At 40.6% G+C, this 14,276-nt stretch overlaps 3 protein-coding genes across 8 annotated transcripts; 2 read left to right on the forward strand and 1 right to left on the reverse strand.

Moving 5' to 3' along the window:
* The first annotated feature begins 425 nt into the window (after positions 1-425).
* Positions 426-5,408, forward strand: syt5b (synaptotagmin Vb). 4 transcript variants are annotated; one of them, XM_034558665.1, is made up of 10 exons: positions 426-531; positions 948-1,104; positions 2,053-2,256; positions 3,165-3,340; positions 3,423-3,521; positions 3,606-3,773; positions 4,144-4,311; positions 4,484-4,601; positions 4,742-4,875; positions 4,977-5,408. In XM_034558665.1, exons 3-10 carry the CDS (start codon positions 2,058-2,060, stop codon positions 5,184-5,186), a joined length of 1,272 nt encoding a protein of 423 aa, XP_034414556.1. In that variant the 5' UTR covers positions 426-531; positions 948-1,104; positions 2,053-2,057; the 3' UTR covers positions 5,187-5,408. The 4 variants fall into 4 exon arrangements, with proteins under 4 accessions (XP_034414556.1, XP_034414557.1, XP_034414555.1 ...); XM_034558666.1 differs by lacking the exon at positions 948-1,104 and having other exon boundaries at positions 440-531; XM_034558664.1 differs by having other exon boundaries at positions 488-1,104.
* A 330-nt stretch (positions 5,409-5,738) lies between these two features.
* LOC117748405 (dynein assembly factor 3, axonemal-like) lies at positions 5,739-9,935 on the forward strand. Of its 2 annotated transcripts, XM_034558113.1 has the most exons (13): positions 5,739-5,802; positions 5,977-6,059; positions 6,761-6,867; positions 6,965-7,058; positions 7,147-7,301; positions 7,419-7,619; positions 7,766-7,888; positions 7,976-8,098; positions 8,246-8,390; positions 8,726-8,840; positions 8,954-9,028; positions 9,243-9,386; positions 9,744-9,935. In XM_034558113.1, exons 2-12 carry the CDS (start codon positions 5,978-5,980, stop codon positions 9,382-9,384), a joined length of 1,362 nt encoding a protein of 453 aa, XP_034414004.1. In that variant the 5' UTR covers positions 5,739-5,802; position 5,977; the 3' UTR covers positions 9,385-9,386; positions 9,744-9,935. The 2 variants fall into 2 exon arrangements, with proteins under 2 accessions (XP_034414004.1, XP_034414003.1); XM_034558112.1 differs by lacking the exon at positions 9,744-9,935 and having other exon boundaries at positions 9,243-9,687.
* Positions 9,670-12,243, reverse strand: LOC117748406 (troponin T, slow skeletal muscle-like). Of its 2 annotated transcripts, none has more exons than XM_034558116.1 (12): positions 12,129-12,243; positions 12,013-12,026; positions 11,905-11,931; positions 11,425-11,443; positions 11,254-11,311; positions 11,034-11,150; positions 10,862-10,939; positions 10,668-10,781; positions 10,457-10,566; positions 10,165-10,255; positions 10,039-10,079; positions 9,670-9,796 (listed from the first exon to the last, which is right to left on the reverse strand). In XM_034558116.1, exons 1-12 carry the CDS (start codon positions 12,149-12,151, stop codon positions 9,751-9,753), a joined length of 738 nt encoding a protein of 245 aa, XP_034414007.1. In that variant the 5' UTR covers positions 12,152-12,243; the 3' UTR covers positions 9,670-9,750. The 2 variants fall into 2 exon arrangements, with proteins under 2 accessions (XP_034414007.1, XP_034414005.1); XM_034558114.1 differs by having other exon boundaries at positions 11,239-11,311.
* Between the last annotated feature and the right edge of the window lie 2,033 nt (positions 12,244-14,276).

The raw sequence follows: 14,276 nt of genomic DNA on the forward strand, positions 1-14,276 counted from the left end.
CATTGCTGCAACATGCCAAAGATAAATAATACAACATAATGGAACAGTGGTTGGAAGGAAAAGATTACAACATTTTTATTTATTTTTATTTATTTTTAACTAAGAAAATGTGATGACAAATGAGAGCAACAGTGTTTACAAAAGCCTAATAGGTTATAATTAAAATGGTCTCTAGTATTGTTAAATGTACTTTGATTGAGAAGAGAGTCCTCATAGTGGGGAAAAAGGTCCTGTTAATTAGCTAATTATTAGCCTCATTTTTTTTAAAGAAAAAAAAAAAGTCATGTGTTGAGACACTTTTCTTACAGACTTTAGTGTTAATATAATGCAAACAAGTGGCAGCCTCACAATAACAAGATGACACTTATGTTGGTGTTCTTTTTCCATGTTGTTACCCAATGCAGTTTAGTTAGTAATCTATTAGAGGAAGCTGTTGCATGTTGGGTTGGAGCCACTGAGATCTCCAGATGTAGCAGTGCAAACAAGTGGCAGCACGCCGAGGGATTACTGTTCACAGTGCTCTAAATACGGGTATGTGTTTTGTACAGTTTAATGGTAAGCCATGGGATGGGGAGGATGGAATATCCACTCTCAGTGAAAGTTGTTAGTAGATGGACTGCAAGGACAGCAATGCTGAGGGGATTAGCGGAGGGCTGGATGTACTACAACCTCTTCAATCCAATGGATAAACACGTCCACCACTGCCATGTTTTATCAGCCACTTTTCCTACTCAACAAGAAGAAGCCTTACATTGTTCAACATGTGTGAAATGTAACAGTGGAGTGGTAATACACAACAAGGTGACGGTCGCTCTCCATGCATCTTTGTCCAGAGACATACAGCAACAGATGTGTTGTCAGCATTCTAATATCAGGAGGAGGGGAGGGGAGGGGGGATTAAATCACAACGCTGCTCTAGTGATTTGACAGCTCTATGGCTTTGATAGAAAGGGTTGCAGGGAGCCTGCCAGTCAGAGTCAGCAGCCTACAGAAGAAACGATGGCTGTGTGAGGGCCAAAGGGGAAGCAGCGAGAAATACACTTTGAACCAAAAGTTGCTCCAAAAGCTGTGTCGGCATAGAGGGAATTAAAGGGACATCAACAGGTGAGATAAATATGCATACGATTTCAAACATTTTGATTAAGAGCACTACATTTCAGCAAATTCAAACTGGTAATTTTTTTAATGATAAAATACCATTAGGATTTGAACATACCCACTTAACTGCGTGGCGCACCTCTTGACTGTTGTTATGTGAGTGATTTGCTGATTGTGTCCGATGAATCTGAAATAAACCATCACCCTAATACACGTCTGATAAGAAATACCTATAAATGCAAAGATATGTCATTAGTGTTTTTATTTCAGTCATTATTTTTAGTAGAAAAATTAGAAAAATTAATTCGAGAAAGTTCTATGATTTCAACAAAATGTTACTTTCTATGTACATTATATTTCTAAAAGTATTTATTTATAATTGTATTTTTTTCATCTAATATTATTATTAAATATACAATTATAGTTTTTGTTGTACAATATATATATATATATATATATATATACATATAATAAAATAATATATATATTTTTTAAGTATATGGATAATAATACATGAAAACTAGAAATCCATGAAATCTACTGGACGTCCTTTGAAAAATGCTTCTCATAAAACTTCATAGGAGGAAAATTGAGGGAGGAGACCAACCCCAGTTTATTAAAGCTTTGAGGAGGGATTTTGGATTAATACTGTAGTGCCACAGTTTAATCCAGTTACATGCATAGACAGTGATGAGAGAAAACTAGGGATGGGACAAACAGGGGAGTGACAGCAATAGAGAGATGGCAGAGAGAATGAGAGTAACAGAGGGATTTGGGTCAGCCATGTTGAGCATCTGGCTTAAAGATGGCCTATGCTCTTGAACTGTACAGCAACGCATGGACATAGGGATTACATAACGCACATACATAGTTGTGTTATCTCTCACTGCAGGAGCCAATATGACAGAATATGACAAACCAACAATAACTGCACCGATTCTCCTATTTTGACAGCTGCCATGAGGTTGGCCAGCGCAGGGGTCCGGGCCCGGAGGGCTGCGGAGCCGTCTGAACCGGAGCAGGAGGAAGCAACCGAGCCAGTTCACCATGAGCACTCCCATACGGAACACCATGAGCACTCCCATACGGAGCATCACCCCGGACACGACTACAAACACATCAAGGAGAAGTTCATGAATGAACTTGGTCATCTGCCAAGTAAGCCCACTTCTAGAATTTCAATTTCACAACTTAATATATTTAAGTACTTATATTTGACATCCTATTTGGTTATCATTTGATAGAAATCCACCCATGTACATTATGATATATAATATTACATATTCTATTGACCAGTGTTGAACAAATGACTCATAGGAGTTTGAGGTTGTTTTCATGGTCATTATACCAACTATTTGTGACGTTCATACCCATAAAAGATCCAAGTGGAAAAAGAGCACAAGAATTGTTTTTCCCTTAATTTAACCACTACTGCTGCAGTGCTATGAGTAAGGCACCTAATGGACTGTGGTTGTACAGGGCCACTCCCAGCTTACAGTGTGTTATTATCTGATTGTGGAGAGGGTGTTGCTGACAACACACATGCATGCTCATCAAACCGTGCCCACAGAAAGCAAGTGTTTGAAAAAATGTAAGGCTAAGAAATGCTGCAAAGAACCCTCCAAAATAAAGTTTTTTGTTTCAATATATCAAGTCTTATTTCCATGATAGTGTGCATTACGCTCTCAGTTCTGTTTCCAAGCTTTTGAAAAGGAGTCCCAATATTGTTGGAACTGATTTAGATTGTAAACCGATTTATGAAAGTGGATTTTTCTTTGATGTAATCTCAAGATTGTGTAGCATATAAATCCTCTTGAAAATCCTGATGCGTACGACTTTTACAAAGCCTTCGATAGAGAGGGTAGTGTTTAAAAGTCTACTTAAAAATCTGTTTTAGATTAATGCTTTTTGTTTCTTTTATTGTTGCTGGTTTTTTTCACATCCTGTCATTATATTTGAAAATAACAGAGGGTCAGACATCCATACATGTCTGCCATAATAAGCATTGTCCCATTTTGCATACAGTGCATACTGATGAGTGAATTCACCTTATTTTTATTTTGCAGTTCCGGTGTGGGCAGTAGCAGCCATTGTCGTGGTGGTCCTGGTTTTGGTAGCATGCTTCATCTTCTGTCTTTTCAAGAAATGCTTCGGGAAAAAGAAAAAGCCAAAGAAAGTGAGGGAGCGGAAGACAGGTCGCCGCAAAAAGGAAAAGGAAGGTGAAGGAGATGCTGGAGAGAAGGTATATCATATCCAGTAACACATTATTGTATAATATTACCTGATCTAGATCTTCATGATGAATATCCAATGCACTTTTGAAGGAGGGAGAGGTGAAGAAGGAAGGAGAGCAAGAAGAGAAAGAACAGGAAAAGTTGGGACGGCTGGAGTTCTCGTTGGACTACAACTTCACAGATGCCCAGGTAGATCCTGTGTGAAAAGGAAGAAATCTATAGACTTTTTTCATGACTGATCATTCTGACACCTGTTGTCTTTTCTCCTATAAGCTTATAGTGGGTATCCTTCAGGCTCAGGACCTTGCTGCTATGGACATGGGGGGAACCTCAGACCCCTACGTCAAAGTCTTTTTGCTGCCAGACAAAAAGAAGAAGTATGAGACCAAAGTTCAACGCAAGAATTTATGTCCTGTTTTCAACGAGACTTTCATCTTTAAGGTACCATGTGCTTGACATCGTGCCTTCGTCCACTTGATGTTGTCTGTGCTTTGTTTGCTCTTGTCTTTATGTCTCTGTCGCAGCATGTGTTGGTGTTCCAGGTTGTTGATGACATGTCCCTTTTTACCCTTTGTGAGACAGAAGTTTGGCCTATGTCTCTACTTCCCCGCGTCTTTAATCTTTCCATGCCTGAACGGCGTCTGTCAAGGTATCCCATCCCCTAAAATATCCGAGCAGAATGTTTTTAATTGTCTCTTGTCGCCGTATGGTCCTCGTAGTTGTCTGCATTTGTAAATGTGATTCCACGTAAACAAAACAATCTAGCTTCAACTATTGTACATTCTAATGCTGTAACAACTTCCCTCTCTAGATCCCATATGCAGAGTTGGGCGGAAAGACTTTAATGCTGCAAGTTTTTGACTTTGACCGCTTCTCCAAGCATGACATAATCGGCGAGATAAAGATTCCCATGAACAGCGTTGATTTGGGCCAGCCGATGCAACAATGGAGAGATGTGGAGAGTGGTGAAAAGGAGGAGGTATGATATATATTACTATCGTTGTTATGTTGCATGTATTTATATTTACTAAATAATATACTCTATGCATTGCTTCTCTAGTTAACAATCATAATAATCTGCAGTTTCATAAAAGATGTCTTCATTTGAATTTGATGGGCTGTGATGGTAATCCATAATATTTCCCTTTCAGCAAGAAAAACTGGGCGATGTCTGCATTTCTTTACGATATGTACCCACTGCTGGAAAACTGACAGTGAACATCATGGAGGCAAAGAATCTGAAGAAAATGGATGTTGGTGGACTATCAGGTAATTAGGTCTCCTTATTATCTTTCAGATATTTGCTTAATTCTTCGTAAAACTGGGCTACAACAACATTTCAGTCTTAGCAGGAAGTAAAATAGCTCAACAAAACACAACTATATCACCTTCTTTTCCTCCTATATAAGATCCGTACGTGAAGATTGTTCTGCAGCAAAATGGGAAACGGATTAAGAAGAAAAAGACGACCGTTAAGAAAAACACGCTCAATCCTTACTTTAATGAGAGCTTCAGTTTTGAAGTCCCTTTTGAGCAGATACAGGTAAGATGTGTCTTAATATCAATTATCAATTAGAATCCGTGCAGACCCTTATTGTTAATATAGGTAGTGATTTGATATTCTTTTTCTTTTTTGTCTTTCAGAAAGTGCAGGTCGTCATCACAGTGTTTGACTATGATAAACTTGGCAGCAATGACCCCATTGGAAAGACCTTCATGGGTTATGGAGCTACAGGAGTTGGCCTGCGCCACTGGTCAGAAATGTTAGCCAATCCCAGACGTCCAGTAGCCCAGTGGCACACTCTGCTGCACGAAGAAGAAGTCGATGCGGCACTCAAAGCAAAACCTCGTTAGAGTCGGACCTTGTTTGAATACTGCCAATATCTTACTTATTCTCATAGTGCGGTGGTGTTCCCAAGTTGTATGTCCTGTTCTCCATCTTGTTTCTTTTAAGATACTTTAATGTGTGTGTATGTGTGTGTGTGTGTGTGTCTACAGTCAACATGTGGTTGTTAATCAGCTCCCCCTGTTGACCTTATACTGTAAACCAATATGACTTTGTATTTGTATACTGGTAAAACCCGTATCTGTGAATGTGCATCTTTTGCGTATGCTCATGCATGGGCCTATTAAAATGTGGATGCCTAAAAAGGAAGGAGTTCAGTGTCACTCTGTTCTTGTGGTAGAGCTAACAAGGCTAAAAGGCTTGTTGTAATGTTTTGGATATTGCAAATTCAAATAACCCCACAATGGATTTATTTTTTTTCCATCCGTGCTTCTCTTACTCACTCACCTTCAATACATTCATGTTATTAAATAGGAAAGAGTATACAACGTTTCACCCTAATAACATACACTATCATGTCCCGCCGGTAGAGGGCGCCTGTCCGACCCGTTTAGAAAACGGTTGCCTAGCAGCAGAACTCAAACGTTCCGTTCAGACGGTGCCTGAGTACCTTCACACCGGGAGGTGAGTCTTTACCATCAGCTTGCAGTATGTGGTCGCAGCTCGTGGCCGATTGTTACCCAACTGAGGGGAGAGGCGAGTCTGTTACACTTTGTGTAAACAATAAAGCCCCTCTTTTAAGATGTTAACATAGTAACGTGAGGTGTGCCGCTTCCGGTGTCTCTGTTTCGGTCCCAGGATGAGTGGCAAACGGGTATCTGAGGGCGCCGGCTGCATCACGTGGTGGGGCTTCAGTCCTGCGCGCGACCTGCTGAGTTTGGGTGAGAGCCGCAGGTGCACGTGGATGTGTGCACGTGGATGGCATCAGATCAAAATGATCTTCGCCTGAACTAAAAGTACTGCTTACATGCTATTGCATCGGTAAACAGTTATGTCTACAGATATAAATGTGCAGTGGTGAACATTTCAGTTTATCTAAATTACAGCTTCAAATTCAACTAATCCTTAGTCGTAGCCTATTGTTATATATGGGGCAATTGCATTTAATTAAGGGTTTATCTCATGTTTTTTATAATTCTGTCCATTCAATAGCACAGGAGATATCAATGTAGGGCTGGATAGCCTTTGAAATGTGTTTTGATACTTGTGCTAGCACAGCCAAATAAATACATACAATACAATACAAGTCATTTGTAAATTGAAACAGCCATTAAAGAACTCTGCCTAAATATTACAGTCGAAAAATTGGGAAAATGGCGACTCATGATAATTTATATATCTGAATAAAGAATAAGTAAACAAGACTACAAATTTGAACCTGTATTCAAAGCCAACTTTTGAGGTTTGGTACCCAGTCCTAGTATGGTGCATTACTGCATTATGTCTCTCTCTCTCTCTCTCTCTCCCTCCCTTCCTCACACTACTGGATGATGTCTCTCTCTCTCTCTCTCTCTCTCTCTCTCTCTCCCTCTCCCTCCCTCTCTCCCTCTCTCTTCCTCCCTCTCTCTCCCCCTGTACACAGGCCCTGTGAGACTTGAAGAGGACTTCAATGTTTTACTGGTTGGCAGTGGAGATCCACGACATATTTTGAAGACCATTTCTGTTTTGCAGAACCAGCAAAGCCTTCATGTGAGCCTCCCAGTCTCTTAAGCTGTCACGCGACCCCCTGCTAACACATTGATGTTCTCTACTTTGAGCTGCACACTGCTTCCCTGCTCCACTGTAGGTGTGGGTGATAGAAGACAAGATGGAGGTGGTGGCAAGACAGCTGCTGCTCCTCTACCTGGCCCTGATGCCAAAGGAAACCATGGGAAATAATGGTGGGTGGGATTTTGTTGAAGTATTGACTTCATAGATGTGAATAAAGATAAATGGGTCCTAAATCTAAAATATTTTTTTTGTTTCCAGAGAAGACAGAGGTTTTCTTGGAGGTGTTTGGGAATGGTGAGATCCGCAGTCAGACAGAAGAGACGCTGAGACGTGCAGCATCACAGCTCACTCTGTCTGTTACTGAAACACTGGAGAAAGCCACGCACCCCTCTCTGAACACAACTCTTCTCAAGGTGCAATCATTTTTAAAACAAAGCCTATCCTCTGTGTTTCTTTCTTTCTTTCTTTTTTCATTCAGTCAAACCCACGTGAAACTAGACTTTTTTATTATTATTTGATTAATTCCTCAGTTCAAGGAGCGAGATGAGCTGGCCAGGATATTCAAGTTGTGGATCCAGCCTCGGCCTTCATCATCCTCGTCTGAGTGTGCTGCCCCTGTGTTAATGTCCAAAGCCTGGGATTATCGGGTCCGGCAGCACCTTGGAACACGCTACGACTCCAAGAAGAACTGCTTCGACTGGGACCTCAAAATGAAACTGCATGAGAAAGGGGTATTTAAAATATTTGGTGTGCTTTTCTATGTTTGTTGATGAACACGCGCTTCCTAAATCTGTCCTCAGAAATCCGTTTTAGACGGTTAGACACTTGTAAGCTCATTCGTTGCACTGAAAGATGGACATTCTTTCTGTTTCTGCAGTGCGGCGTCATCAACAAACAACAATATACACAATGGAGGGAACGGGGTTTGGCGTTCGAAATGAGGGAAGGTGTCTACCAAACAACCAATCCAAGTTTGCTCTCTTCCAGAGTGTTCTGTCAGGTAAGTGTTCGTCAGTTTTTCTGCACAATGTTTCTCCACAATGCAGCAACAAGATGACATGAAGGAACTGTGTGTGCATCTGGACAGAAAGGGGGAAAAGTGTCTTACACGGGCTACTGGGGGGACATCGTTTCCAGTCCTTATCTCTCCTTTGGCATTGAAACTGATGACAAGAGCCTGCTGAGGACACAGAATGGCCAACACGTCAAGGTCAAATATACAGAAGCAATGACACAGATTACATGTTCGATCATAGTAATGTCTCCGCATCCTTTTACCATACAGTTACAGTGAGCTGTGAATACACTGAGGAACATGTTCATGGTTTCTGTGCCTTCCTTCTAATCACATCCACAGACAGCCCAGGATATTTCTGTTGCAAATGTACAGGAATTGTTCCATTCCCTGTCCAGTAGACGGGGCTGTCCCATCACCTCTCAGTCAGACGCAACGGCAGAGGAGCCATCCCCCAAGGCGGACCGAAAATCTGTCACCATTAACGGTAAATGGCTGTAAACACGAGCAGGCCAGGTCATCATTTCTTTGCTTGTCAGTGCAGTGCGGGTAAGAATAGCTTTCCCAATAACAAAAGCTGTTTGACTCACAGGGAAAATGTTCAGACTTCAGTGAAACATTCAATGTGATTATGTGGCCTACATTTGTGTTCCAGTGTGTTTTAATGCAATTGAAAACAATTAAAGAAGTGTGAATGGGAAGCATGTCTCTAAGCTTTTCAGTGTATGGTAGATCACTTCCCATCCCTCTGAATAACTGTTTTGATGCTCAACACAAAGAAAACAGTAGCTGTGTATGAAACTGTTCTCAAATCCCCTTCAGACTTGGTGCATCTGAATGGGATCTCTGTGACGTTCCTGCCATCGGACTCACTTTACAAACTGCCAGACAAACTGAAATATTCACACTTCTTTAACACCATCTACTTCTCTGCCAGGTGAGCGTTTTCTGTCTCTAATTCTCTATATATAGTCGCCATCATGACCGCAGACTACTGACGCGACCTCTCACCATGTTTCATTTCTGTGTTTTTGTCTCAATGCTCTGAAGCTGCGTGCACCAGTTGGGCCCGACAATGAGACAGATTGCAGCACCAGACGCTGTGCTTGTCGTGGAGTTGGCCAAGTGAGGTTTTTTATGACATGGTTACCATGGTGACACTGTGTTCACCAAGAGTACAGTGACCGTGCTCTGGTATTCGTGTGCATGTGCTTTTCTGTATCTGATTTATTTGTGTTCGCTACACATCCCATCTGTAAAAAAAAAAAAAAAAAAAGGGAATGATAACTGTAATGCGGCGGTTGCATTCAAGTTGCATTTGTGTGTCATTGTGTGGCAGGTACATTTTGGATCTGACCAAAGAGCAAGTAGCCGGCTTTGCAGAGAAAGTGGTGAGCATCGCACTGGAGGCTGAATTTGAGCCGTGGCGTGACGGGAAGAGTGATGACGTCCATGCTGTTTTCATACCACAGAGGAAGTAAAGGTGGTTCATTTATTCTGCTCCCATTGTCAGCAGCTTTTTCACTCTATGCAACAGTCAAGGTGATAGTGCCTCACCTCACTTTGTCATTTATTCAGTGTCCTATGCAGACAGAGTTTATTTTTCCCTCATAGGAAGTTAACCAATAAGTAGCTACATAAATGTGTGTTCATGTAGTAGCTGTAGTAACCTTTCCTTGTTTGGATGACACTGCAAGAAAATACCAATTTTATGTATACGTGCATCTTAATGAATACAGATACAATTGCAAGCGGATGTATTTTAATAAATGCCAGGCAAACAATCTCTAATCTTGTTCATAAAGTAGCAAACTGTCTTCTTGTTTCATCGTGGCTCCAGTGTGAGTTCACTTCCAGCGTCCGCCGACCTTCCCCTTCCCATGGGCCTTTTTGCTGCATTGAGACAGGAACAAGAATAAAGTAGATCATGAACAGTCAGCACAGAAGTGACCAGCAAGTGTGACTGTTTGGAGATGGATATCACTTTATTTCCATATGAATAAAGTGGCAAATATTAAAAGCTTTTCCTGTGTATCCATCTGTCAATGCAAAGTCGATGCAAAGCAGCATTATGCAACGCTCTACTGTTTGTGGTGTGAACGTTGTGTCGAGGTAGACGGGGATGAGTGACTTACAATTTCTGAGCATGTTGGATTCTGTTCCGGAGGACGTTGATCTGAGAAACAAACAACAACAAATGACTTCACAAAGTATATATATTTAAAATACCAGTGTTGTATATTCCCGGCTCGATGACTCACCTCATACTTCTGCCTCCTCGTCCTTTCAGTCAGGTCAAATTTCTCTGACTCCAGCTGGTAGATTTTTTCCCACATCTCCTTGGCTCTCTCTCTAAAACACACGAGCGTCAACAAGTTGAAATGACAATAAGAAGTCACTTTTTACCTTTTTTTTTGGCAACAGCTTTGTGTGCGCAGGCTCACCAAGCTACAACGTGGACCTGGTTTCAAATGCAATGGATAATTATTTAAAATGAACACAACCATAAACAAAAATTCAACATGCATCAGTCTCTACTGGCCCTGAACTGACCTCAGGCCGTCCTCTTGCAGCGTCTCAATGGCCAGTGGCTTGCGTCTATCTGCCAGAGTCTTCCTCTTGATTTCCCTCGCAGTTTGCTTTTTGCCTCGCCTCTGCTCTGCCTGCGGGAAACAAACACAACTCACTTTCTTGGAGAATCAGACAGACGTGAATTCTGACACCATACAGTGACACCACCTGCCTGTAAATGTATTATTCTGACCTTGGCCAGGAAGCCTCCGAAGTGAGCTCCCATGTTGGAGAGCACTTTCTTCTTCTTGGCCTCATCCTCTGCCCTCTTCTTCGCCTCCTCGTCCTCTTTCCTCTGTCTCTCCTTCTAAAGGAAGTCAGGTAAAGATATTGTGATCTCAGCGGATTTTTGACAACATATGTAGTACAATGTTGAAGGTTAATTACTGCAATCCGTGTCTGTCTGTGCCGCTCTTTTTCAGCCCTCACACGCTGCTGCTCAGCTCTTTCTGCCCGGCGGCTCTCCTATTACAGAAAAAACATGTCTGACTTTTACACATGGCTCAAGTTTCATCACTATTGTTCAGAATACACGGGGAACAAATGGACAAACAGTTACAATCCTGTCTTTGAGTCCAATCAGCTCCTGTTCCTCTTTCTTCCTCTGCTCAAAGTGGACATCAATCAGAGTCTGCAGCTCCAGAAGATCTTTCTCCATCCTTTTCCTATGGATATCCTGCCGGGGACCAGTGGATACATAGATCAAGTATATTGAAAGCCTGTGTCTGGCTCTATAATCGTGTAAATCTTCCATTAGCAACAACCTTGAAGGAACATACATCAAAGTCCACCCTCTCCCCCTCAGGTATTTTAGGGGCAGCAAGCTGTGTGACCGGCCTGTAAAAGAACATGACGGCATGTCAACACATTCAATCTGAGTGTTTCTAATGCATTTTGCAGTCAGGTCTGACGATGTGTGTTGATGTTTAGTATTTCCATGTCAATCTTACTTGTATTTGGGGCGTTCTTCTTCAACATGACAGCCAGAACAGCAACAAAAAAGAAATCCGTTTTTTTTGAAGACACAGCAGAGGAAATTAATTGAGTGTTTAATTAATGAATGTATTCCCTATTAGTTTAACACCAATAGACAAACAATTATTTTTTAAACATAGAAAAAACATTGTTTATGGCCACTGTTTATAACCACGATGGAGGCTTGTGAAGTGCCCTATAAAAGAACAGCATTGTTTCTCCCGTTAGAAAGAACTTAAGGTTTAAAGTTTCCTGTTAAATTTGAATTGAAGTTCAACGTTCCTGGGACAATATGCACGTACTGGATAGATTACAACATGTAAATACTTATTTGCATGTTGATCCTTAGAGGACACTTTCACCGACAGGTTGCTGATATATCTGTTAGGTACCTCAATGTGTTATTTCTAAGGTAAGGTTGATTAAATCAACACAGCGCAGCATCACATCCTCACCTCCCTCCCCCTGATCCTCATCTTCTTCTGCAGAAAGAAGGAGACACAATTGACTTGATAGAAATGCTGAAACTGCTGTTTATTTAATGAAGGAGTGAATGTCCTTACCCTCTTGATGGCCTCTAAAAAAATAAGAATTAAACAGATACATCAGACATGCCATGTATTCCAAATGCAGAAAAGTTTATAAATTAGAAATAAATGAACTTGTAGGATTGACTTACCCACGATCTTCAAAGTCAGACATGGCGACACTAGAGAGAAAACCATGAATATAAAAATCACTACTGATATCTAACAGCAATAGCCCGATATATGAAAGGTGTTAGTGACTTTTCAAAATGTAGATCTGACAATGTTTTGGCTGAATACATTAAAATAAATCCTAAATGATCACAAAATGTACAATTAAGTTGCCAACAACAACCAATATTATTATTATTATTATTATTATTATTATTATTATTATTATTATTATTATTATTATTACCTATTATCTAGCAGAAAACAGATCAAGTACAGTTGTGATGCATCGATTGGTGTTTGCCCTCTACTTTTAAAGCTAGAGTATGTAGCATTTGAAAGAATAAAAACTAAAAATAACCTTCCACTTACAGATGAAAGCCTAATTAATACATGAGCAAGAGAATGCAGCCTTACTCCATTCAATAAACTGAGGAATTGTGTGGCTGCCACCGTATTTGGTCTGGTATGACCAGTGGCTTATGGGGGCTGACTTTATATCCTGTAAATATTGCTGCGTTAATGTTTTTTCTGGATCAATGTGTTGGACATTTGTCTCTTCTCTATTTGTGCCACTGTTGTTACAACATCTTAGCTTCATGACGCCCTTTGAAGCAATCAACACGACAAAAGGATAGAAAATGACAATACATTGATTGTGTGATTATTTTGTTGGAACTACTTGTGGCCACAGTGGACATTGTTCAGCAAAAGTTACACAGTCGAGACAGAAATCAGAGTTATATTAAACATTTGTCTGTGTACACAAATAATGTGCAATCTGGATTCCTAGCATGGAGATTTAAATTAAATTAAAATACTAGACCTTCAATTAATATCTTTTTATGCTCGATAGTGATCAAATTTCATGATATTTTCAGACGATGCATTACATGATCGATGCAGGCCGGTGCTTTTGTTCAAAGAATAAGATAAAGCAGAAGGCCATTTGTAGCTAATGATCTAGGAATAGAAGAGGTGAGAGGGGCGATTAGCTCAGAGCAGTGTCCTGTTACCCAGGATAAGAGCGAGGAATTAGCTCTCCAATCTACAAGAGAGAATGTGGGATGGGACATTAAGCTGGTCGGCCGGTTGCTATTAACACCTGCCAAGTCCTCGATTACAATTTGATCTGTTTGCAGTCTGTTTAAACGTGTGTGGAGCCCCATAATGTTTTATACCAGTATTAAGACTCTTGTACATGTATCTCAGGGGGACTTGTTACAGGAGATACAGAATTATAAAGAGTACAAGTCAAAACCATTGGTTTCTTGGTAGACACACCAGCAACAGAACAATTTTCTAAATACTATTTTCAATGAACAACTGGAAGCCCTCCCAGACTGCCCGTCTTTGAGAGTATTAACGCGGTGGATCAAGCACCGGGCCGCCCTCGTCTCTCAGATCCTGTCATAGTTAGTTTTTAGCCAAGATATCAGGGCATGAGCATGTGAATCTGAATAAACACGGGCACATGGACAAAAGGCAAATGAGGGATTGGGAGAGGAATTCATCACATTGTTTTACTGCTGAATGTTTCTGGCCGATCGGACAGAAACATTCATGACTTCTTATTTTGGAGCATTGGTATTTTCAGAGAAATAATACACCTTTATCATCACCCAACTGAATTGAATTGTAATTAGGTGGAAATACCTGTTTCCAAAGATGCCACATGTTGCATTGTTTTATATAGATTTTTTGTAATCTCTGACATCTGAAATCTGAGCATGTTTAGACTGAAAAGTCAGACATTCATCAACCATTTCAAAGCATCTTTGATTTAATCAGGTATTATTTGCTATTACAGTATTTAAATGTTAAAAGTGCAATAGATGTTGTTTTTTTACTGGCAGCTGAAACAACCTTTGAACACAGGGAAATATTAGCACCTTTTAATATGTCGAAGTTGATGTCATTTTCACATTCGGTAAGATTATTCATTTGGATCATTCTTCATCTGCTAAATGCTCATTATGCTTACAAGCTGATCGGTTACTAACAATGTGTCTGTCTATCAGTTGGGCCGCCTGGTAGAGCCTACAGTGGGTTTTAAGTTGCTAAAAGTAGCTTCTTATTGTGAGAGCACTGAGTGTGTATCAAAATATTAAAGGTGCAAACCCAGAAAA

The sequence above is a fragment of the Cyclopterus lumpus genome, chromosome 19, assembly GCF_009769545.1.
Source record: "Cyclopterus lumpus isolate fCycLum1 chromosome 19, fCycLum1.pri, whole genome shotgun sequence".
NCBI lineage: Eukaryota > Metazoa > Chordata > Actinopteri > Perciformes > Cyclopteridae > Cyclopterus > Cyclopterus lumpus.

Bases quoted from the DNA above. Each gene is read 5' to 3' on its own strand.
- syt5b (XM_034558665.1), top strand. From the start codon at position 2,058: ATGAGGTTGGCCAGCGCAGGGGTCCGGGCCCGGAGGGCTGCGGAGCCG. The intron at 3,341-3,422 runs GTATATCATATC...GCACTTTTGAAG, and splicing joins AAGGAGATGCTGGAGAGAAG to GAGGGAGAGGTGAAGAAGGA. The intron at 4,312-4,483 runs GTATGATATATA...TTTCCCTTTCAG, and splicing joins AGAGTGGTGAAAAGGAGGAG to CAAGAAAAACTGGGCGATGT.
- LOC117748405 (XM_034558113.1), top strand. From the start codon at position 5,978: ATGAGTGGCAAACGGGTATCTGAGGGCGCCGGCTGCATCACGTGGTGG. The intron at 6,868-6,964 runs GTGAGCCTCCCA...GCTCCACTGTAG, and splicing joins AGAACCAGCAAAGCCTTCAT to GTGTGGGTGATAGAAGACAA. The intron at 7,620-7,765 runs GTATTTAAAATA...CTGTTTCTGCAG, and splicing joins TGAAACTGCATGAGAAAGGG to TGCGGCGTCATCAACAAACA.
- LOC117748406 (XM_034558114.1), bottom strand. From the start codon at position 12,151: ATGTCTGACTTTGAAGATCGTGG. The intron at 10,782-10,861 runs GTAATTAACCTT...GACTTCCTTTAG, and splicing joins ACAGACAGACACGGATTGCA to AAGGAGAGACAGAGGAAAGA. The intron at 10,567-10,667 runs GTCAGAATAATA...TGTTTCCCGCAG, and splicing joins TCGGAGGCTTCCTGGCCAAG to GCAGAGCAGAGGCGAGGCAA.